The sequence below is a fragment of the Pholis gunnellus genome (genome assembly GCF_910591455.1).
Source record: "Pholis gunnellus genome assembly, chromosome: 6".
NCBI classification, from domain to species: domain Eukaryota; kingdom Metazoa; phylum Chordata; class Actinopteri; order Perciformes; family Pholidae; genus Pholis; species Pholis gunnellus.
This window is the reverse complement of record NC_136532.1, coordinates 27,492,369-27,516,106: the sequence shown is the minus strand read 5'-3', so window position 1 is coordinate 27,516,106 and position 23,738 is coordinate 27,492,369. Positions and strand designations below refer to the sequence as shown.

General features: G+C 41.5%; 2 protein-coding genes across 2 annotated transcripts; one reads left to right on the top strand and one right to left on the bottom strand.

Annotated features, from left to right (window-relative positions):
• Window positions 1–1,662: 1,662 nt before the first annotated feature.
• On the top strand, window positions 1,663–6,249 carry LOC306697275 (actin, cytoplasmic 1-like). The gene is made up of 9 exons (XM_079161090.1): window positions 1,663–1,697; window positions 3,141–3,265; window positions 3,348–3,476; window positions 3,792–3,902; window positions 4,026–4,110; window positions 4,289–4,450; window positions 4,632–4,823; window positions 5,183–5,364; window positions 5,717–6,249. Exons 2-9 carry the CDS (start codon window positions 3,143–3,145, stop codon window positions 5,858–5,860), a joined length of 1,128 nt encoding a protein of 375 aa, XP_079017216.1. The 5' UTR covers window positions 1,663–1,697; window positions 3,141–3,142; the 3' UTR covers window positions 5,861–6,249.
• Window positions 6,250–13,850: 7,601 nt separating this feature from the next.
• LOC306697260 (uncharacterized protein) lies at window positions 13,851–21,175 on the bottom strand. Its single transcript, XM_079161070.1, has 5 exons — window positions 21,122–21,175; window positions 20,243–20,872; window positions 20,120–20,158; window positions 18,552–19,721; window positions 13,851–18,400 (listed from the first exon to the last, which is right to left on the bottom strand). Coding segments are annotated over exons 1-5 (4,356 nt in total). The 5' UTR covers window positions 21,123–21,175; the 3' UTR covers window positions 13,851–15,884.
• Between the last annotated feature and the right edge of the window lie 2,563 nt (window positions 21,176–23,738).

Here is a 23,738-nt window from a genome sequence, read left to right as displayed (position 1 = left end):
GTTTGTCAGCAGCACTTCTCCTCGTCTAACGGATCTCTGTGTGATGTGTGACTCTCTGTCTCACATTGTGTTCATGTCAGCAGCTGGTGGCTTCACACGGTTTATAGTGAAATGATGAGCCTTTCAATACTTTATGAACAAAATAAAATGATATTGCAAACAAACACTTAGTGAACACAGACGGCTAGAATCAAGACCATCGAGTCCAGAACTCAAAGTCCACAAAACAAACGCACAAAACCAAGTCTGAAATAATCACATTCTACACCGTGAACAGACGACAACGAGAGAAACAATCAAACTCTCTGCTGAGCGCTCTCACTTCATCACTTCATCACTTCATCAGGTCATCACTTCATCAGGTCATCACTTCATCACTTCATCAGGTCATCAGGTCATCACTTCATCAGGTCATCAGGTCATCACTTCATCACTTCATCAGGTCATCAGTTCATCAGGTCATCACTTCATCACTTCATCACTTCATCAGGTCATCACTTCATCAGGTCATCACTTCATCACTTCATCAGGTCATCACTTCATCAGGTCATCAGGTCATCAATTCATCAGGTCATCACTTCATCAGGTCATCACTTCATCAGGTCATCAGGTCATCACTTCATCAGGTCATCACTTCATCAGGTCATCACTTCATCAGGTCATCGCTTCATCACTTCATCAGGTCATCACTTCATCAGGTCATCGCTTCATCACTTCATCAGGTCATCACTTCATCAGGTCATCGCTTCATCACTTCATCAGGTCATCGCTTCATCACTTCATCAGGTCATCACTTCATCAGGTCATCGCTTCATCACTTCATCAGGTCATCACTTCATCAGGTCATCGCTTCATCACTTCATCAGGTCATCACTTCATCAGGTCATCGCTTCATCACTTCATCAGGTCATCACTTCATCACTTCATCAGGCTGCTAGTTGTCCCCAAAGCCTTTGGCTGATGTGTCGTGTGTAACATACAAAGAATTAAACTAACTGCATATTTCATTCTGGAATAATCTTAAACTTTAAAAATTAAAGAAGAATTATAATAGAGGAATTAAAAGAACTAACAGGGTTATGGTAGAATGTGTAGAATGTTACAGGCTTCAACTGTTCAGTATCCTGCAATGAGTGTGTGTGTGCATAAAAAACACCAACGTTAACATTCATAGTTCTGCTTCCTGTCTCGTGTGTTTCTAGCAGCAGTCAAGTGGTCGCTTGTTGCAATGATGCTGACCGACATTACTGTCGTCATTATGCTGCAGTGCTGAATATTCCATACACATATATACACAGTATGTATGTATATATATATATGTGTATGTATGTAGCCTGTATGTATGTATGTGTATATATATACACATGCATACATATATATATATACACATATACATGCATATATATATATATATATCTCATCTCTAATCTTCCTCTACTGAAGGCCAAAGCACAGCAGAAGTCCTCTACACATAATTTAAACACTTCTAATGCAGAAGACTGAAACACGCAGCACGAGCCTGCATCCTGCTCACCTGGACCAATGAGAGCGCGTGCTGAGCGAACGTTACCTTTTATGGAGAACGCGACGAGTCCCCGCGAACCGATGCGGGGTTTGGCTCTGGAGGCGGAGCTTAAGAGGACACAAGACGGCAGCACTGATCCACGGACAGACACACCCGAGACTCACCTGCACAGGTAAGAAGCACCGCTGCTGCTGCTGCTGCTGCTCAGCGTTTAAGAGGTTGATCACAGATATGTCTGAACTGAGCTGCTAGAGTTTAATTTAAGGATAATGAGGTTTATTGACTGTTTAACACTGAATCTCTGCAGATGTGTGACAGACAGCTGATCACAGCTGTGACGTTTTAAACGCTTCTTTATGCTTTAGAAATAGATTCATGTCGAGTTTAATTTGTTCTGGAAGGTTTTTTTTTTTTTAACTGCAGATTAGTTTAACTTTTTAAGACTAAGATAAATGATCTCATTTAATTTACAGAACACGTGATGTCTAAGTTATTTTACAGTGTTTTAAACAAAAGTAACTTTCTGACAGTTTCAGGGTTAAAATACTGCGAATAGATCAGCGCGTGTGAGACTAGATCTGTGCAAGAATGAGGAAACACTTCACCAGAGCCTAACCTTTACAACACGTCTCTAGTGGAACGTGATTATGTTTCAGACATTTAAATACATCAGCAGCTGGTCTGATGAATAAAATGATCAATAACACAAATGTACAAGGAAATGATGTGAGCAAAGTCACTCTGTGGTTTAAATGTCTTTAGTTTAAAAGAAAGAGGAAACACTAGTGTTGAGTTGTGCAACTGTTTCAGTGAATGTGTGTGGGGGGGGGGCGGCTCCTTCCTGCATCAAACACTTCCTGAATGATCACAGAATACTTGATGAGTTGTAATTGTCGCTCTGTGTTAAACTGGACTCGTCTCTCACGAGGTTAAAGAAGAAGTTAGATTAAAGAAGGTGCAGCTGAACTCTAAATGCGTGTTGCATCCTGTGGAGCTTGTTAAAGAGGAGCGGCTTATCTGTCTGAACTTGTTTGGAATGTCCTGACATGATGCAACATGAGAAAAAAAAAAAAAAGTTGATCAGGTTGGACGACTTGAGGCGCCACGCCCGACAAACTGTCATTCCAGTGAAGCTGCAGGAGGAACTGAGATGTGCAGAAAGTTTAGACTAGTTTCAGTTTAAAGAGAGAAACCAGAATCCTCACATTACAGAGTTTGTCCTCATCAAGCTGTTGCATCACTCGGGTGAACTCCTGATGTTGTAACTGAGGATGTTTCAAATAGTCAGTGATGAGCTGGCAGGAAATGATGACGTCACCTCACTTCTGACACTTCTTCTTAAAACAGTTCAAACTAAATCCTTCTAGGTCATTATGCTTTAAAACAATGTATTATCAAAAACGTAAACATCATGTTGGCACTGAAGTCTTTGCATGATTTGTTTAATTATTGAAAAGACCATGAAGATGCTTTAATTCAGTTTTTAGGGAACTAAGAACAAACATTTGACTCAGATCACAAATAGCACTAGAACCCGTATAAGGAGACAGTGATTGATGGTGTCACTGTAGAAGAATAACCCGTATGTTTCATTAATATAAATGTTTCCTTTCAGAAATGGATGACGATATTGCTGCCCTGGTTGTGGACAATGGCTCCGGCATGTGCAAAGCCGGGTTCGCCGGTGACGACGCCCCCCGCGCCGTCTTCCCCTCCATCGTCGGTCGCCCCAGACATCAGGTACGATTTGATGAAGACTCTAAAATCTCCCCAGCAGGTAAATGCAGTGAACACGTGATGGTAAAGGTGTGTTTGTGTGCAGGGTGTGATGGTGGGAATGGGACAGAAGGACAGCTACGTGGGAGACGAAGCCCAGAGCAAGAGAGGCATCCTGACCCTGAAGTACCCCATCGAGCACGGCATCGTCACCAACTGGGACGACATGGAGAAGGTAAAGACCTCCACCTCCTGTTGCTCACCTGAGTTTACACACCTGGAGCTCAGGTCATCTATGACGGTCACAGCTCTCAGGCTGGACACCATCAGTGCTGCTGTTCAAGCCCCAAGAAGAAAACATGTCAACATAGTCATTTCATATCAAATGTCATGTAGTCATAATTTAGTTCAGGATTTCAAAACTTAAATTGACAAATTATTTAAGCTCAAGGTGAAAAGCTGCCTCCAGCCTCACCTGACTCGTCCACATGTATTTAAACTCTTCACCTGAACATCCAGCTGTCAAACTAACATCTGTCCCGTCCTGCAGATCTGGCATCACACCTTCTACAACGAGCTCCGTGTTGCACCTGAGGAGCATCCGGTCCTGCTGACCGAAGCTCCACTCAACCCCAAAGCCAACAGGGAGAAGATGACACAGGTGTGTTCACGCTTTGCTCAGCATCAGTGTGAACTCTGATCGTATTCTGAGACCCGTATTAGAACGAGCTCCAGCGGGTTTTTTGTTTGATCTTCAGTGACACTTTCTTTCTCTTTGGTACAGATCATGTTCGAGACCTTCAACTGTCCGGCCATGTATGTGGCCATCCAGGCCGTCCTGTCCCTGTACGCCTCCGGTCGTACCACAGGTGAGAACTCATGACTGAAGACATTTCTCTAAACTGGAACATCATTTAATATTGAATTGTCAGAATTAGGAGTTCCTGCTAAAGAAATGGACTCGTATCACAAGTACCCGAAACGTTGGGTTTTGTCTGAACTTTCAGCGTTTCACCTCTTTGTAACCGGGTGTTTTCTGTCTTGCAGGTATTGTGATGGACTCTGGTGATGGCGTCAGCCACACCGTGCCAATCTACGAGGGTTACGCTCTTCCTCACGCCATCCTCCGTCTGGATCTGGCTGGCAGAGATCTGACCGACTATCTGATGAAGATCCTCACTGAGAGAGGCTACAGCTTCACCACCACTGGTACGAGTTTCACCTCCTAAAGCCAGCGGCATCGGCCCAACTTAGACCCTGGAGCTCCTCACAACTTAAACACAAAGTGACCTCAGAAGAACTGAAGCTCCTGAATGTCTGCTGGTTTTTCTACTTTCTGATTTGAGTTCTTGTCCATTTTATAACTAATAATTCCACTCTTGAATTGCAGCCGAGCGTGAGATCGTGCGAGACATTAAGGAGAAGCTGTGCTACGTGGCTCTGGACTTTGAGCAGGAGATGCAGACGGCTTCCTCCTCTTCCTCCCTGGAGAAGAGCTACGAGCTTCCTGACGGACAGGTCATCACCATCGGCAACGAGAGGTTCCGCTGCCCCGAGGCGCTGTTCCAGCCTTCGTTCCTCGGTGGGTAACGACTCTTAACACCGACCGGAGACGATGATATCAAAGCAGTCTGGTCTCGCATCATCTCTCTGATAGTGCTTCTTTGAGTTCTTGGGCAATCCACAGGGATGATCTAGCTTTTATTTGCAGTTTCTGTTGAGGCAAATTCTGTAAAGATTTACAAGATCCATCAAACACCAGTCAACTCTCTGTAGGCTCAGTCTAAAGACGATCGCTCTATTAAAGATCTTGTACAGAGTTTCTGAGCACAGGTGTCGTCATAATGGTGTTTGTTGCTTCAGAGAGGATTCTGGTCCAGTATGAGCCAGAACATTCTTGCGTACAAATGATAAATGAACTGGTTGCCTCTGTGTGTTCAGGAATGGAGTCATGTGGCATCCACGAAACGACCTACAACAGCATTATGAAGTGCGACGTGGACATCCGTAAGGACCTGTACGCCAACACCGTGCTGTCCGGTGGCACCACCATGTACCCCGGCATCGCTGACCGCATGCAGAAGGAGATCACCGCCCTGGCCCCACCTACCATGAAAATCAAGGTGCAGTTTCTTTTTTTTATGCAGATGACTCAAATCATTTATGATCAAACTTCTAAAGTTGACCCCTTCAGTCTGATGGAGGTCCAACTTAAAGCGGTTATTTGTCTTGAAAGGTTCTTCTGCGCCAGTTAAACTTGGTCAATAGTTTTCCAGAGACTCTGATCTGTAATGTACAGAATGGACAACATTTGTTTTAATTCATTGCAAAAAGCTGAACTCTAAACATGTTGATGTTGATAAAATGTCTCCTTGTGTCTATTTGAAGGTAAAGTGGCAGTAAACTTAAATAAAGCCTGTCCATGTTAAGCATCACTGCTTCACATCTTACCGGTTTGTCTCTCCTCACCTCCAGATCATCGCTCCCCCAGAGAGGAAGTACTCCGTCTGGATCGGCGGCTCCATCCTGGCCTCCCTCTCCACCTTCCAGCAGATGTGGATCAGCAAGCAGGAGTACGACGAGTCCGGCCCCGCCATTGTCCACCGCAAGTGCTTCTAGAAAGCTCCACATGGTCCCATCTCCTCTGCCCCGGCGGGGAAGTTGACATGCTTTACAATGTTTCGTCCAACTAGAACGGTCTCCGGGTTGTCTTGGTGTGAACAGACTAAAAGATACGAGATGCCACACAGAAGATGACTCGAGCGTCTGTTTCTAGCTGAACCTCCTACAAACATTTCTGAACATGTTCTTCTAACTCGCAGCTTTCACTCCTTCTGGTGATTAACTACTGATGGTCAAAAGAAACCAGTATTATCGCTGCACATCTTTTCTACAACTGAATGCAATATTCTGCATTTTCTCCTAACCCGTTCTGTCAGAGTTGAGCTGTATGAATGTTCCACCGAGTGTTCACTGATCAATAAAATGCCAACATTTGAGGTTTACAACTTCTCTAATGTCATTTATTGCTGAGTTTCAGAAATGTCTAAATGTTGATGCACTGAGTTCCTGATTTGCTTTTCTTTCCTTATCACTATATACATCAAAGCCCATAATCATGGGCTTCACACAAGAGACGTGTCCCTTCACTTTGACGGTTCAATTTAAACATTAAAAGCGTCTCTAGCTGCCATTTATATCTGAAGCCAAAAATCAAATTCCAGGAAATGCAATTCACTATATTTTGTTCAGTAAACACTTACACTTCTCTCCCACAATGAAAATGGTAAAAATGTGACGGAAAGTATTTAACTCAAAGAAGTGTCTGTAGTGTTTATGTGGGGATAGCGCCACCATGTGGCCAATGCATCACATTCACATAAGTTCTGATCTTGTGTCAAAGCTTTCTATACTGTTTGAAATACAGTATCTGTGAATTCAGTAAGACCCACTTCCACCCACATGCTTGTGCTGTATTTGGCCAATTCTAGAGATATCTTCACTAAACATACTCCACACTGAAAAGTTATTTATTCTTTGATAACTTTTAGAAATGGACCTGAGTGAGGCGCCCTGATGCCAAGAGGTACAAGTGTGTCTGCAACATCCCTAATTTGACCGGCTTGCACTCTTGGTTGCAAAGCTCTTATGAAAATGCAAACCTTAAATAAAAATGAATTAAAAGACTGTAATAAAACCCTAATCGCACCCATCTATTAACCATGACATTTAGTGTTTGAACATTTTATCTTTAAGGACCAAACCAGTTCTTACCTGAAGGAGAACCATTGCAGGAACAAACATTTGTCTTTTTTTGTGTCGCTCAAAAATAAAAACTGACACAAAATGACCTGAAGTGTGTAAATCTATATTCTCAATCTGAACAAGACTACAGAAGGTACAGTAAGTGTTTCATGAATGTTAGAATTGTTTGAGATTAGAGAATGATCACTTAGGTAAAATATGACACTTTTAATCTGCTTATTTCAAACCACCATGCTGCTACAGCTAGCTATACATGGCTGACACTCTTAATCTACATGACCCTGAATTGACAACTGCACACACACACACACACCGTTCACTACAAAGCTGATGTCTTCTAAAGTATCAGCACCACCGTAAAACACAAACACAATGACACACTGCTTTGTTTTTTAACAGCTCCTTCTACATACCGTCATTCTTAAAGTGACTTAGTGAGCGGTGAGTTCTTTCTGTTCTTGGGGAACCACAGGAAGAAGCAATTCTACCCTCGTATTGTTACAACTCACCTCAGGTGTGTTAAAAATAATCTAGGTAGTGGGGCAGGTTGTAACAAAGGAACACCTTGTATTTGACATTGATTCATGATATTTGTGTCATATTTGGAGACAAATAAAAGTACTTTGATAGAAGCATTCGGCGAGTTATGGGTGCTTGGACAACAGGTGTTCCACTCGTCCCCGGTCTCCCCTCCAGCTGTACTGATACTGTAATCAGGTTTTTAGGACACTGTACCTGTTTGGTATTTTGGAAGCAAAGCTGGATCAGTGATTTGTCAATGAAGCTGTCAACAAAATAGCCATCTGCTAGCACCAGTACTTGGACCTAAAGTACCATCCTCATTCTCACTGGTGTGCAGACAGTTTTGCATTATTGCAAGATGTGTATTCTCAGTACCGTGATCGAATCAGATTTTTTGCAGATATCCTTTGTTTACGGTCACAGCATCTATGAAGTAACCTGTGATAATACGAAGGTCATTGTTGGTTTTCTATGCTTCTAGCCAAAAGAAATGTCTCGAGATGCCATCTATGCAACCACTGATACATGTTCCATAAGGCTTTAATTTGTCGTACATTATTATGAGATAAGTCATAATTATTATGAGATAGTAAGTCATAATTATTATTAGATAGTAAGTCATTATTATGAGATAGTAAGTCATTATTATGAGATAGTAAGTCATTATTATTATTAGATAGTAAGTCATAGTTATTATGAGATAGTAAGTCATTATTATGAGATAGTAAGTCATTATTATTATTAGATAGTAAGTCATTATTATTATGAGATAGTAAGTCATTATTATGAGATAGTAAGTCATTATTATGAGATAGTAAGTCATTATTATGAGATAGTAAGTCATTATTATGAGATAGTAAGTCATAATTATTATTAGATAGTAAGTCATTATTATTATGAGATAGTAAGTCATTATTTTGGGAAAGTTTCTCATGATAATAACTTACAGGATCTATAATTGTTCATCACAGTGGCAGACGGCTTCCAAAGAACACAGAGGGCCTTTCTCAATACCCAAGTTCACAAGTACGGACTTGTGAACTTTTGGAGTATGGACTTGAAGTCTGTACTCCAAGTCCAGACTCCAAAAGTACGGTGAATTGGAACGGCAGCTTACTTGATGACGTCACCACGCTGGCCGGTCTTTCTTCACGCACGCATATGTTTAAAGAGCCGGTGGCGGGAAAAGGGTTGTGGGTTGTAGAAGGTTGGTGTAGATATACGTGAATTAAAAGAGAGCGCTTTGAACAGTTATTATATATTATACGTTATATTATATATATATATATATATATATATATATTATATATTATAATGGATCAGACCGGGAAGATTGCGGTTGCAGTCGGTCATCTATACCAAGAAGCCAAAGAGGAGGCCTCGTGATGTCTCGTACATCATTAGTCATTAACCAGGACAGCCTTCAACACAGCAGGACATTTCATGTGTGATACAGAGATCATGGAGGCTACAGTAACTTCTGGACTCTGGTAAAGATAGGTGTGTGTGTTTTTACACCGGCTGTCGAGCAATAACAGAAATAGAAACCTGAGCACACAGGTCAGATATTAGAGGGACATACTGGTAGACTTCAACAATTCATATTTAGAAATCATTTATTATTAGTATTAAATAGTCAAAACACAAATAGATATACTACATACATTAATGTTACAACAATTAATAAACAATGTTTAAAAGAGAAATCCTGTTTTTGTTTTTTTAACAGGACCTAAGTCCCATTCTGAGCTATGCCCAATTGAAGGACCATGTCCCGATCCTTTCATTGTTCTGGTCTGAAGCTGACCTAAGACCAGCCTTCAGGCTCTCCAGGACCAGCATCAACATGCTGGTCCAGATGCTTCCCCGGCAGAAAAACCATGGATGGAGCCATGAGGTTGAGGTGCTGGTGACGGTGTACTGGCTTGCCTGTGGAGCCTCCTACAGGGTCACTGCCGACATATTTGCCACGCCACTGGCCACCGTTTGCAGGACCGTCCACAACGTCGTGGAGGAAATGATGACCATCATCCATAGAGTCATTCATTTCCCCAAACCAGAGGAGATGGAGGAGGTGGGGGCCGGCTTTGTTCGCCTTGCTGGCCATGAGGCATTCCGCTGTGCTGCCGCTGCCATCGATGGGTGTCACGTCAGGATTCTTCCTCCTGCAGAGCCACACAAGAGGTCATACATAAACAGAAAACTTTTCCCCTCACTGCTACTGCAGGGCATCTGTGACGCCAACAGTGCATTTCTGGATGTGTACATTGGCAATCCAGGATCTGTTCACGATGCGCTTATGCTCCGGAGATCACCGATGTAAAAGCAGGCCCTGGATCCACCAGCTGGGTACTTTCTCTTGGGAGATGGAGGCTACCCGTGTCCGCAGCGTCCAGTTGCGATCATGACACCATACCGCCAGCCTGTAGCAAGTAAGAACGAATGAACACACACACCAAATTGTTAATTTGTTGACTTTGAAATACACCTTACATTTTCTATGTAAACGTTAATTCACAGGCCAAGTGGAAGCGCGCTACAACAGGCTCCATGCAAGAGCCAGGAACATTATTGAGCGTACCTTTGGGGTGTTGAAAACTCGCTGGCGGTCCATCTTTCTGAGGGCCCTGGAGGTCAAACCTCTGTTTGCCCCAAAGGTGATCGGTGCCTGCTGTGTCCTTCACAACATCTGTGTGGCAGCAGGTGACATCCTGGAGGAGGAGGAGGAGGAAGGCCCAGAAGTCATCGAGGACGACACCGCTGACAGGAACCTGTCTGGGAACGGGATCCGGGGAAGACTAGCTGCCCAGATTTCGGCTCCCGAAGGATTGCCTGCATGTCTGGGTCAACATGACTACATGTGAACAGTAAACCTCCCCAGAGGAAGAAGTCAAGGACACCCTCACTGTCCCTGGTCCTCTTCCTGGTGGGCTGGCTGGCTGACTGCCACCTGTAGTGGCAGTCAGGTTTGCTGCAGCAACCAGGGGCGGACTGATGGAATGCTGCCCCTGGAGTACAGCATCCATGACGCTGTACCACTGCCAGGTGGCAGCAGTGACACTACCGGCCTCCACCCCTTTGCCCGTTGGAGGGTTCCTAAGCTCCTGAAAGTAGGGTATTATTTACTACACTGTGACGCTGACTGTTTGAATGTATTCACAGTCTTTGTTAGATTTCATAATTGGCCTGGCAAATTACTCTTTTCATGAAATCATATTAGGACTCTCAGTATATAAAATAAAGCAGAGATCACCTTGTATTTGTCTTTCAGGTTGTTCCATTTCTTCCTGGCCTGCTTTACTGTTAACGCCAGGCCAGGAGTGGTAACAAAGTCCCTGGGCAAAACAAAAAACCAGTGACACATTGTCACTTCAATAAGATATTAAATATTTCAGATTGAGACTGCACAAGGCTCCATCCCTTCCCTAGACATACACGCAATGATAAAAGCTCTCAAAATGTATACTTACTCCCATCCACTCTTGCTGGAGTAGCGCCGGCCTGTGAAAAGGCTCTCGTTGGCCGACCGCCAGTCTATAAGGGCCCGGGTTTCATTAAAATATTGCTTAAATGTTAGTCATAATGCACAATGATAGCCAGTATAACCTGTCTGTATAATATGGATAGAGACAAGCAAACAAGTCGGTCAACAGTAAAAAGAGAGCATTTAGTTCAACGTTAAAGTTAAACTAATATTAAGTTATGAATCTTAACTTTGCCCTCAGCCAAACTGATTCAACATTACATGTAAACTAACAATAGACTCCGAGACCAAAAGATTATTCTTTAGATTCAACCAAACACAATTATAGCTCATGTTTAACCGCTATGGAGACGTCAACGCCACCGGAAAATTTCAAAAATACTCGCCGAGATAAGGCTGTTCTCGGCGGGTAATATGAGCTCTGACCCCCCCGGTGCTGGCGAGGTTTACCGCCACTGTAGTTTTCCCGCTAGCATCTCCGAAATCGTCGGAGCAGATTTTTAAATCGGCTGAATCTTGACAAACCGACCACATATTAGATTCTTAAACAACTAACTTCTCGCCTAAAAACATCCTAAAGTTACTTTCCGTGACTGAACAACAGTAGTATTTAGAAAATAAACTTACAATTGTGAGACTTCTCTTCCGCCATTGTTTCTTCTTGCTGGAGTCAAATGCATTCTGGGATATTTGGCTGTCCCAAGTTCAGACAAGTCACATCCGATGCATCCGGTAAAATGGGCGGAGCCACATCCGGGCATTTGGACCTGGCTTGGCTTGATGTGAACTTTGAATTGGATCAGTACTTGGGCTGAGACTGATGACGTTTCACAAGTCCACAAGTTCACAAGTACAGAGAAGTACGCATGTTGAGAAAGGCCCAGAGGCTCCTTCCCATCAACATATAAGATAACGTATACTTTACATCAAAATGACAACAAAAACATCCATCAATTGCACATTCTCATCTATATCATATATATATTATTTGTCTGATATAATTAGCCAGACATTTGATGTATTCAAAAGTGCTCCGTAGTGCACTTCTAGATGCTGCATGGTGAACACGCAGTGCGGTCACCAGTTGATCTGGTTCCTCTGCTCTTAGGAGCGACTGCTGACTGTGTTTTAGATTTCTATGTAGCTTCCAATAATTACATTGAGCCTATTGTGGCGTAGTGGCACTGCCCTTGCCTGCTAAATGTTTTTCCACTCAATGATATGAGTTCGAATCCCGTTTATACCTTTTTATTTTTTATTTGTTTAACTGTGCTACAGAGTTCTTCTACGTAACACATGTTTCCACAAAACAGGCTCCAAAGACGATTATGTGTTTGCTTGTTTTTATACCAACTTTATTATTTCAAAGGAAGGGGAATTTGCTCCCTTCCTGTTTCAACACATAAACAACAAGCACGCCACGTTTAAAACTCGAGTGGACTAGTTTCCTCCAAAGACGCTCCAACGTGGGACCCGGTACGTTTTGACCAAAGACTGTAAATGAGAAGGTTTGACACCGTGTTACAAAACTAAACAATGCGGCATTCACGAGGACAGCTACGTGTTCTCTGCTCGTGTTTAACAGCTGCCGTAGCTACGACAACAACAGACGCATTCGGCTGAAGGTCACCAGTTAACAGGGTCCCCGGTTAAACCGTAACACCGGTTAGCTTAATACAGCTATACTGTTCCGTGAGTTAAAACTCCCAATGCATTCCTATGTAGCCCTGACATACATTACTTCAACACATGAATACTTAACAGTCAACATTGTGACCCACATAAACATACAATATAACACACAATAACACCCACAGAGGTGATAGTCAGTGTGACGGTACCAGGACGTTGGCGCGCTTGTTGGAGCTCATTTGAACTCTTTGGGGAACATCTGTGGTGGACTCACTGCTCCTCGGTTACTCAGAGAGCAGCACGTCTTGTCTCCACAGATCCAACACCTTTGCTAGAAGCCTCAACACATCCGTCAGTTGAAATCACGGGCAGAAAGTACCTGAAAACAGCCCACTTTATTCCTCTTCAGAGCCGCACCGTTACCCCACGAACCTCCGTGCTGATCCTCGACGGACTGTCCTGTCCGCTTTGGCGTCTCTCCGAAAGTAACAACTCACCTCTAAAGTTAGAGCGTCATGTTAAACACTTCTATACTATCTCTTCAGTTCTCCTCTGTGTATTAACATTTCCAGTGTCCGTGTTTCTGAAGTTAAAAACAGCAGCGCCTTCGTCATTCCTCTCGGCTCTCTCTTTGTTTACTTCCCGCCTCTCGGTCATTAGTCCCGCCCCCCTGAGAATCCGGTAGGTTAGCGGACAGTCTCATTAGCTTCTCCTAATTGGCTGGCAACAGATTGACACCTGACCAACCAATACGATAAGGACAGGAGAGGTTCAAGTGCAACTTGAACCGTAGGAAACATAAGTACTTCTCCAAACCATGAACACAAATGCAAAAGTACTGTTTTACCAGACAGCTAAACAAAACACATGTAAACACATTAGCAGGGTGCTACATACATATATATATATATATATGTATTGGTCCCTGATCTCAGGGTGGTGCCCCATTATTATTATTAAAAATTGTTAATAATCTTATTGATATTAATAATGTAATTAATGTCAATAATTTAGTTTTCTTACTTGCTGAAAACTAAACATGCTCCTGCCAGATCCCAACAATACAAACTTAGAATAATATCACACTAAGAACATAAAACTATAAAATGATGAATTCAAATGAAGAATAAATGTCTGTCGGCTGCAGCAGCATCAGGCTGCAGATATGATGTGTTCTCTAGACAACAGTCCACTCTGAACTACAAGTCAAAGCCTTTATTCATCTTGTATCATGACACACAAAGAAACCAAACACCATATTAAAGAGCAATCTGAATTATCACTTAAAGCTTCTATTCTAATTTGACATGCAGCAAAACAACCAAATATAAAAGCATTCATTGTCTATGAATTCATATTTAATATCTGCTGTGATATTTGTTATTTGGGTTTAATGACATTTAAACATTTATTTTCTTTTACAAACATGAAACCAAAGATCATCTCTACTGACAAAGTCTTTCTGTACTACGCTGTAAATAATTACACAAACAATAAAAACAATATTCATAACTCACGAGTGAAGAATAAAACAATGAAACATCATGAAGATGTTCTACAGACTGAGAAAGTGTCTCTGAGACGACATCTCATCTTGTCCACAACTTCTTTACAATAATCAACTTATTTGAGGTGGAAAGTAAAACTCGTGACTCTTTCTCCAATATTAAGCTGATTTTACCAAAGTTTACATGAATCACAATGAAACAGAGAAGACCTGAATGTTACAAATCAAACAGTTATTTTCAGTAATAAAGAACAAATAATATATATTGTAGAGAGTCAGACTTGAACATTTTGTCACTGTGTGTCTATTTTAATCAGAGTGGTGAGTTTTGTTCCTCACCAAGAGAACTTGCTGTTTAGGCTGCAGGTGGAGCAGCGCAGAGTGCAAACAGCTTTCCTAAACCTAACTGTACTTAGTTATTTTAGGCCCAATCATGGAGTTCATCCTCAACTTAACTAAGTACTTTTGTTGCCTGAACATAACTTTAGTTTAGTAACGTAATGGCGTCACAGAAAAAAGTTGTTCCGAACAAACCAAAAAAACGCGGACTATTCTTGTCCCTGTAGATGAAACTCAGATTGTATTTCGTGAATATTTGACGAACAGCCGTTACTTTGTGTTGTGACAACACACACTAACAATATGACATTGATTTTTGTTGTAGATTCAAAGCCATCTACTGATTAGAGAGTGATCAATTAAAATGGATTATTTACATTGTAAGCATTATTCCATCATTGCTGCTCATTTGCTGCAGCAAGTATTTCATTAGGCTGCGTTCTCATCTTCCTCTTTAAGTTTCTCTATCCAACAGATTTGCAGGTTTGTCTGTCAGCAGAGGTTTGGATTGTAAACTATATGATTTACAGTCAGTTTGATACATTATTACTTGACAATCTTTCTATGTGCACACATTGAATACATAAAATATAAACAAAACAAAAGTACTGATAAATAATCAAGGAAGCAATCCTTCTCCAACCTTCTCCAACATTCAGAAGATCTCCAAAGTTATTACAGTTCATCCTCTGGGGAACATGAATGGCTGAAGCAAATTTAATCAAAATCCATCCAATAGTCATTGACATGTTTCACTAAAAACACAAAAATGTCAACCTCATGGTGGCGCTAGAGGAAAAGTCAGAGGATCATCAAAGTCTAGAGGATTCATCCTCTGGGGAACATGAATGTCTGAACCAAATTTGTTGGCAATCCAGCCAATAATTGTGGAGATATTTCAGTCAGGACCAGCGTGGTTGACTGAGTGACATTGCCATCCCCCACTAGCATGTCTTCAAAATAAAAGCCTCATGAGTTTTTCATGTGTTTTCTGCAGGTGTTCTTTTTGCTCCAGATTTCTTGTTCCTGTAAGTCACTGATCATTTTTTCCGTTTTTGGTGAGACACCTGGCTTCCTCTTCAAAGGCCTCCTTCACATGCTTCTGGGATTTCTCATACTTTATCTCCAATTCCTTTTGCTCTTTTTCCTCCTGTCCTCTTCTGATTCTATCTTCTTCTTTTCTGTTGTTTTCATGTTTTTCCTTTTCCTGCTCAAGTTCTTTTAGCTTTTCAAGTGCTGCACGTTCTTCCTGTTTATTTTCCTGATCTCTTTTGTCCCACCACTCTTTTATTTCCTTTCAGTCATGTTGTTGGAGTAAGAAGGCACCTGCTGGAGACTGAAGTACAGCTTTCACATCTGATACAGCTGTTAGTACGTCTTCTTAAAACATATCCTCATGAAATGTAACATCTTTTGTCAACTTGTTGCAGAAGTTCCTCTATCAAGTCATTTAGTCCTTTTTCATGTTTTTGCTGCAGACTCTTCTTTTCCTCCTCATCCTTCACAGTCTTCATTTCTTTTTTCTGTTTTTTCACTAAGTCAATTATTCTCTGACTTCCCCCCTTTTTGGTCATACAGGTCACTATGTCAGAAATCTTGCCTTGATGTTCTAGCATTGTTTGTTCATGTTGCTTTTTCATGGATTTATCATAGTTACTCTTAAAGTCATTGAACTCCTCAGCTTTCTTTCTGGCTTCATCTTCATACGTCTTCGTCAGAGTCTCCATGTTTGTCCTATGTTTGTCCTCCATGTCTTTTCTCTGTGTTTCCTCTTGTTCTCTTCTGATTCGATCTTCTTCTTTTCTTTTCTTTTCATATTTTTCTTTTTCCTGTTCATATTCTTCTTGAAGCTTTCTAAATTTAGTTTCATCCTCCTGTCGTCTCTGTTCATTTTCTTGATCTCGTTTAATCCACCATTCCTTTTGTTTTGTCTCCCAGTTCTCTCGGTCTTTTCTCATCATCTCTCTATTCTCCTCCAGCTTTCTGTCCTGGGATTCTGCATCTGATCTTTTTTTCTGCTCTAAAGTTTCAACTTTCTGTTCCCACTCCTGTCGTAGTTTTTCTTCCACTTGTTTTCTCTTCCTGTCGTCTTCTTCTCTCATTTCCTGTTCTTTCCTTCTCTCCTCACGTTCCTTCTTTATTTTTTTCTCCTTTTCTTCAAGTTGTTCTTCTCTCAGTTTTCTCTCCTTTTCAACTTCTGCTCTCTGTTTGTCCTCCATGTCTTTTCTCAGTGTTTCCTCTTGTTCTCTTCTGATTCGATCTTCTTCTTTTCTTTTCTTTTCATATTTTTCTTTTTCCTGTTCATATTCTTCTTGAATCTTTCTAAGTTTTGTTTCTTCCTGCTGTCGTCTCTGTTTATTTTCTTGACCTTGTTTAATCCACCATTCCTTTTGTTTTGTCTCCCAGTTTTCTTGTTCTTTTTTCATCATCTCTTTATTCTCCTCCAGCTTTCTGCTGATGGTTTCCTTTGATTCTGACTGTGATTTTATATTTTGCTCCAAAGTTTTAACTTTCTGTTCCCACGTCTGTTGTTGTTTTTCTTCCTCCTGTTTTCTCTTCCTGTCTTCTTCTTCTTCTCTCATTTCCTGTTCTTTCCTTCTCTCCTCACGTTCCGTCTTCATGTTTTTCTCCTTTTCTTCAAGTTGTTCTTCTCTCAGTTTTCTCTCCTTTTCAATTTCTGCTCTCTGTTTGTCCTCCATGTCTTTTTTCTCTGTTTCCTCTTGTTCTCTTCTGATTCGTTCTTCTTCTTTTCTTTTCTTTTCATATTTTTCTTTTTCCTGTTCATATTCTTCTTGAAGCTTTCCAAGTTTTGTTTCTTCCTTCTGTCGTCTCTGTTCATTTTCTTGATCTTGTTTAATCCACCATTCTTTTTGTTTTGTCTCCCAGTTCTCTCGTTCTTTTCTCATCATCTCTCTATTCTCCTCCAGCTTTCTGTCCTGGGATTCTGCCTCTGATCTTCTATTTTTCTCCAGAGTTTCAACTTTCTGTTCCCACTCCTGTCGTTGTTTTTCTTCCTCCTGTTTTCTCTTCCTAACTTCTTCTTCTCTCATTTCCTGTTCTTTCTTTCTCTCTTCACCTTCTTTCTTTATGTTTTCTTCCATTTCCTCAAGTTGTTTGTCTTTCAATGCTCTCTCTTGATCAATTTCCGCTCTCTGTTCTTCCATTCTTCTTTTCATTGTCTGCATTTCTTCTTCATGTTTTCTTTTAAGTTCCTCCCTCTCTCTCTGCATCTCTTCTTCCTTCTCCTTCAGGATTCTCTCCATTTCTTTCTTGATAGCGGTCTCGGCCTCTTGCAGCATCTCATTAGTGTAGCAGCTGCCTCCATTGGTCTTCACCATGGTGTCAATCTTAGTCATCAGCTCACTGACTTGCATTTGGTTTTTATCACGGTTATTAAACACGTGGTATCTTCCTCCACAGTCAGCGATCAGTTTTTTAAAGGAATCATCACAGTTTTCTTCTATGTATTCCTCAATAGATATATTGTCCACCTCCAGTGAATCTCCTCCAGTGAAAAGAATGATGGTGAACTTTTCAGCATTTTTCCCAAAGCCTTCCTTGATGAGTTTTAATGTCTCCTTTTCCTCTTCTGTAAATCTACCAATGTTTAACACTAGCAGGAAGACATGTGGTCCAGGAGCCAGAAGACTGATGCATTTCACCATCTCCTCATTAACCTCTTCATGGGACAAAGTTGTGTCAAACAGACCAGGAGTGTCGACCACAGCGACAGGACGACCGTCCACTTCACTCGCTGCTTTCTGACAACGTTTGGTGACGGACTTTTGGCTCGATTTAGCTTTGAACTCCTCTGTTCCTAGAATGGTGTTTCCTGAGGAGCTCTTTCCGCTGCCAGTCTTTCCTATCAGCACGATCCTGAGACACTCTGGGCTCTGCTTCTCTTCATCACCTGTGGAACAAGAAGACCTGGAGTTACTTTAATGGTGACAGCGGGAACAGTATAGACTGCCAGGTATAATGTCCACTGGATGGATTAGGACAGACATTATTTTATGATTTATGATTATTTAAATATAAACATTAAAATGTACAATACTTACAGGTGACCGTCCTGTTTGTTCTCAGGTTCTTCAGTTCAGCCTGTAGTGCTCTGATCTTTTTTATTTGAGCATGTGCAAATATCTCTGTTGTGTAGCTGCATGGTTCAGTGTGGGAGGGTTTCAGTCTCATCTTTTCCACAGAATCCATCAGCTCTGGGATCTGCTGCTGGTCCTTGATGTTGAGAACAACATATCTTCCTCCACAGCTCTGACAGAGATCCTGGATCTCCTTGTTTTCTGTCACAAAGTTAACAACATCTGGAGCTTTAGGATCTGACTCCACAGTGAACAGAATCATGGTGAAGTCATTGACTGGAGAGCTGAAAGTGTGCTTGATGGTCTCTAACTCTCCCTTGTCTTCATCAGTGAGGGGACCCACAGGTAGGACCAGGAAGAAGACATGGACGCCCTCAGGACCACAGAGGGAGATACACCTGAGTGATTCCTCCATCACTGCCTCCTGAGGTTTTTCATACAAGGCAGGCAGCTCCACCAGAGAAACCCAACGTCCACACACCTCTCCCTGATGTTTAACACACTCTGATGAGTTGGAGACTGGATGAAGCTCTGTCTGACCTAAAATGGCCTTGGCTGCTGAAGTCTTCCCTGCTCCTGTCCTCCCACACAGAACCAGGTTTAAAGATGGTTTCTTCTCTTCAGTGACGGTGAGGTGGGTCCTTCTGTTTTCATGCACAATGTTCTCAATCTTCTCCATTAACTGTGAGTTTCCTGACATGTTGTAGTGTCTTCCTCCACAGTCTTTAAGGAGCTGACTAACACAGAAATGTGTTTCACTCCCATCATGTGTGATGACCATTGAGTGATTAAAAGCATCTTGATCAATCAAACTCAGGCTGAACTTCAGTGTTTGTTTGTTCTTCTCAGTGAAATCAGAAGGCTTCACTAACAGCAGCAGAACATTCGGTCCAGGGAGACAAAGACTCACACAGCTCTTCATCTCGTCTCTGATTGATTCATCAGACAGACTGAAGACGTCTGGAGTCTTCACCACTGTTAGAGGATGTTCTCTCCACTGTCCACGGGCGACCTCACAGTGCTTGTTTGGGTTCATTTTTAAATATTGAAACTTTTTGCTCCCAAAGATGAAGTTGCATAGTGTTCTCTTTTTGTTCTCACTTTTTCCAAACATCACAATCCTGAGTTCAGATGCTTTGAAACAACACAGATATAATATTAGTTAGAAGATTCCAATGAGCAGATTCTCATCACTCAACAATTCATCATACGAGTAAAACATCATTCATTTAACAAAGAGGGCTGCAGACATTAATGATTGTTGCTCATTGTGTCAAAATCCATGTTTCCACATTTATAAATATGAACCATAATTCTCCATGAAACAAATACTTCAATTAGCATAACTGTAAATATGTTAATTTGCTCATTATGGATCCTTATCAGTCAGCAACGTTATTGATTCACTGTAATGGCCATTTCATTTTCTACTGACTGATACTACAGATATCTAAATACTGTATATTTCATATATATCAGTGTTGTGTTGTTGCTACTGTGTGTAACTAGATAACAACATGTGATTGACTTACTCTGGGGGGGCGGAGTCATTTTACTGGGAACGTTCACCTCTGTAAAAGAAGTCATGTCAAAGTAAGTAAAGTAAATATTAAGTTATTCATTATTCATGACCTGAATGACTGTTCTGGACTCACCAGCAGGTTTTGGAGGATCAGATCTAAAACTGACTTCTGTTGCATGTTTCAGACTTTGATGATCTAAACCTGTTGCTGCATCTTCAAATACATCACGGATCAGATGTTCTCCATTGTTCTCCTTTGTAGTTTGACCCAAACGTGTTAACAGCTCTGGAGGTTCAAGGTTCTTCTGGTTCAGGTATCTGTATCTACACCTTCTGATCAGGTCTTTTAAAGGCTGGTCTTTGTCCATGAAAGCTGAACTCTCCTCTCTAGATGTTGATGTCAGTATCAATGAACGATCAAATGATTGATCACTGAAGAGTTTCAGGACTCTGCAGAGCTTCACTTTGAGTTCCTCAGTGAAGTCTTCAGGCTGTAGAACCAGCAGGAACACATGAGGTCCAGGACCAGAGAGACTCACACAGTGTTCTACATGTTGTCTTAGTTTGTCTTCAGAGATGTTGGGGTGCAGCAGATCTGGAGTGTTGATCAGAACTATCTGTTTCTCCTTTAACTGTCCTCTGACTCTCAGACATTGATCTGGTTCTTCCTCAGTGTTGAACTTAGTCTCTCTCAGGATGAAGTTCCCCACTGAACTCCTCTCAGACCAGCTGTTCCCCAGCAGAACAACCCTCAGCTCAGACACTGAGAAGGAAACACTGGATTAGTAAAAAACTACTTTTCAAATTCAAGACTTGAACCAAAATGAAAACAATAAAACTAGATTCATAACCAAGGAGGAAGTCACAGCTTTTTAAAGGTGGACTAGAGTGAACGTGTCAGCTGTTGTCATCTTGAAACTTGAACATTAACCAGTGACCCATCACCTGAAAACACTGTAATCAGATTATAATGAACACAAGAATGTTTCTGACTCAGTTCAGTTTAACTCACTGTTAGGATGCAGCCAATCAAAGCTGCTGCTTCTCTTCAGAGGATGCAGATCATCTGAGACTGTAAGAAAACAGAACATTGATTCATTTACATGTTGTCTTTAACTAAATAGACACTGTTTGAGGAAGGATGAATTTCTGCTCATTATTTTTATTTTTTTACATGTTTTAGTTCAATCTAGTAAAAAAGCTTTTGACTGTACCGTGACCCAAAATCAGAGGTACGCACCAAACTGTACATTTTGTGTGTCGTTACATCCCTAATAATTGTAGAGTAGTTGTAGTTAAAAACCAAAATATTATTTGACAAAGTAAAATGGACATTTCCACTCCGCACTCTTTTGGTTTTAGAGAATCGTTCATCAACTGAATCAAAATCTTTTAAACTTCACTCGAGAGACACAAGTGTAGTTTCTGCCCGACAGCGAGGACGTTTAAACAAACACAGTAAAGACATTTATAAAGTAACTCATGCGGGATTATCACAGAAGACTTGAGGTAAAACAGCTAAATGAGTGCTAATGAACTAGCCTGTTAGCTTATTGGGACAGGCAGTCATAGTGTCCTTAAAGTGCGCGTGGCTCCAATGGACAAAGGAGAAGACTGTATCACCTGCCCATCAGGACTCTAACTAACATTCACACCCATTCATACACCGCAGGAACAGCCTGCGGGGAAAATTGGGGTTCGGTGTCTTGCCCACGGACACATCGACATGGACTAGTGGAGCCGGGGATCGATCTGATTGAAGGACGACTCTGCTCTACCACTGAGCCCCACTGGGCAACAGGCAGACGAGCCCACTCAGCCCACTCTGGGACACGACCAGACTTATGTGGTTCCTCCTTGATCTTAAACTTTATTACAATCATCTTATACTTACAGGGACATACTGGAGATTTGACCTCTGCATGTTACCCATCCTAAGCGTTTTGTTTAGGAGCAGTTGGCTGATGAAAAGCACCCTGAGTTCAAAAGACTACCCGCTCTACCCACTGAGCCACAGACCATCTTCCCTTCAGGTCCTGCATTTATCTGGACTTTAAACACGGAGACAGTCCAGCCAAGTGCGGTTAGCTAGTCGCTATAGTCCATGGAGGCTCACTAACTCAGTGATGACCTCATGGGAGATAAGCTTTTGATGCAAGGGTTTGATTACATGTTCTAACTCCTCTCTCACTATCAAGACTTAAAGTTAAGTCAGAGGACAACGAGTGAATTCTACTGAACATGTCTCCCTCCAGCAGGTTTAGCCTAGCTTGTAGTTGTCCCAGATTGGGAGCGCTCCCCGTGTCGGCAGCTTCCTTCAGTCGTGAAAGGCTTTCTGTTGACCTGTAGATGTCAGTCCAGGACTTTGTTGGTTGATTTATAGACAAAGTAACCTGAAGCAGTCCAAACACAAACTTGTAAATGAGCAAATGTTGCAGAAGAACTGTGTTGACAAGTTAAAGTTATCACAAACTCACAGAGCACAATGGAGACACGTCTTACATGGTCCATGCTCAACAGCATCAGCTCTTAATTCTAAATGTAAAACATTACACTACATGCTATTAAAAAAGTAATCACATTACTGTAGTGTGTTACCAAGTACACATCAAAACACATTCCCAGATTTACTTCATTTACTTACACTGGCTGCTTGAGCTTTCCTCTGGTGATGGAGTGTGTGATGTAGAACTAAGTGTGGACCCTGTTACAAGACAAACCATCAATATGAATCATAGTAAATATACTGAGATCTCTAACTGCATACTTTGAACATGTAAATGTACTCACAGTCAAGTAAATAAGACCTGAAACTCTTCATCCCTAAAGAAAACAGAAATGAACACAATCAACTAAAACAACAACAACAACCTAATGAACTCGTATTCATCAAATAATAAAAGTTTATTTGCTGGACTGACCACTACCTTTAACAAGACTGAAGTTGAAATAGTTTGCGTCTCCTTGTTTTAAGCTTTGAACACCAGTTAACGTTGTTGTCTTTAAAAACATCACGGCTCACATGATCTCCATTGTTCTCCTTCACCATTTTGTTCATTAGTGTTTACAACCGTTGATGTTCATTGTTCTTGTGCAACAACAACCTGGCTCTACATGTTTGTATCATGTCTCTCATTGGTGGATGTTGAATGTGTTGTTCCTTGAAACCTGAACTCTCCTCTCTGGATGTTGATGTCAGTACCAGAGAATGATCAAATGATTTCACTTTGTGTTTCTATATATATATATACATTAGTACTGGGAGAGTTAACGCGTTATTATCGCGTTAACGCATTCATTAATTCACGGCGTCAATTATTTTATCATGCAATAACGCAGTTTTTTTAAATTATTATTTTGGAAGTGTGTTGCTCACTGGCAGCGGTGGAGGAAGTCTTCAGACTACGTTGATGCAGCGTGGGAGAAGTTTAGAGAAACTAAAGCAACACAAGCTAACAGATGCTACAGAGACAAGCTAACAGATGCTACAGAGAAGTGGAGACAAACTGCAGGTTAGTGTTGATGAAGATGTCGGTCTGAGGAACGTTCTCAAGGTGCGTTCGTGTTGCGTTTGTTGTGAACGCACCTTTAGGATCAACCAATGACGTCACGTATGAGCCTCAAGACGC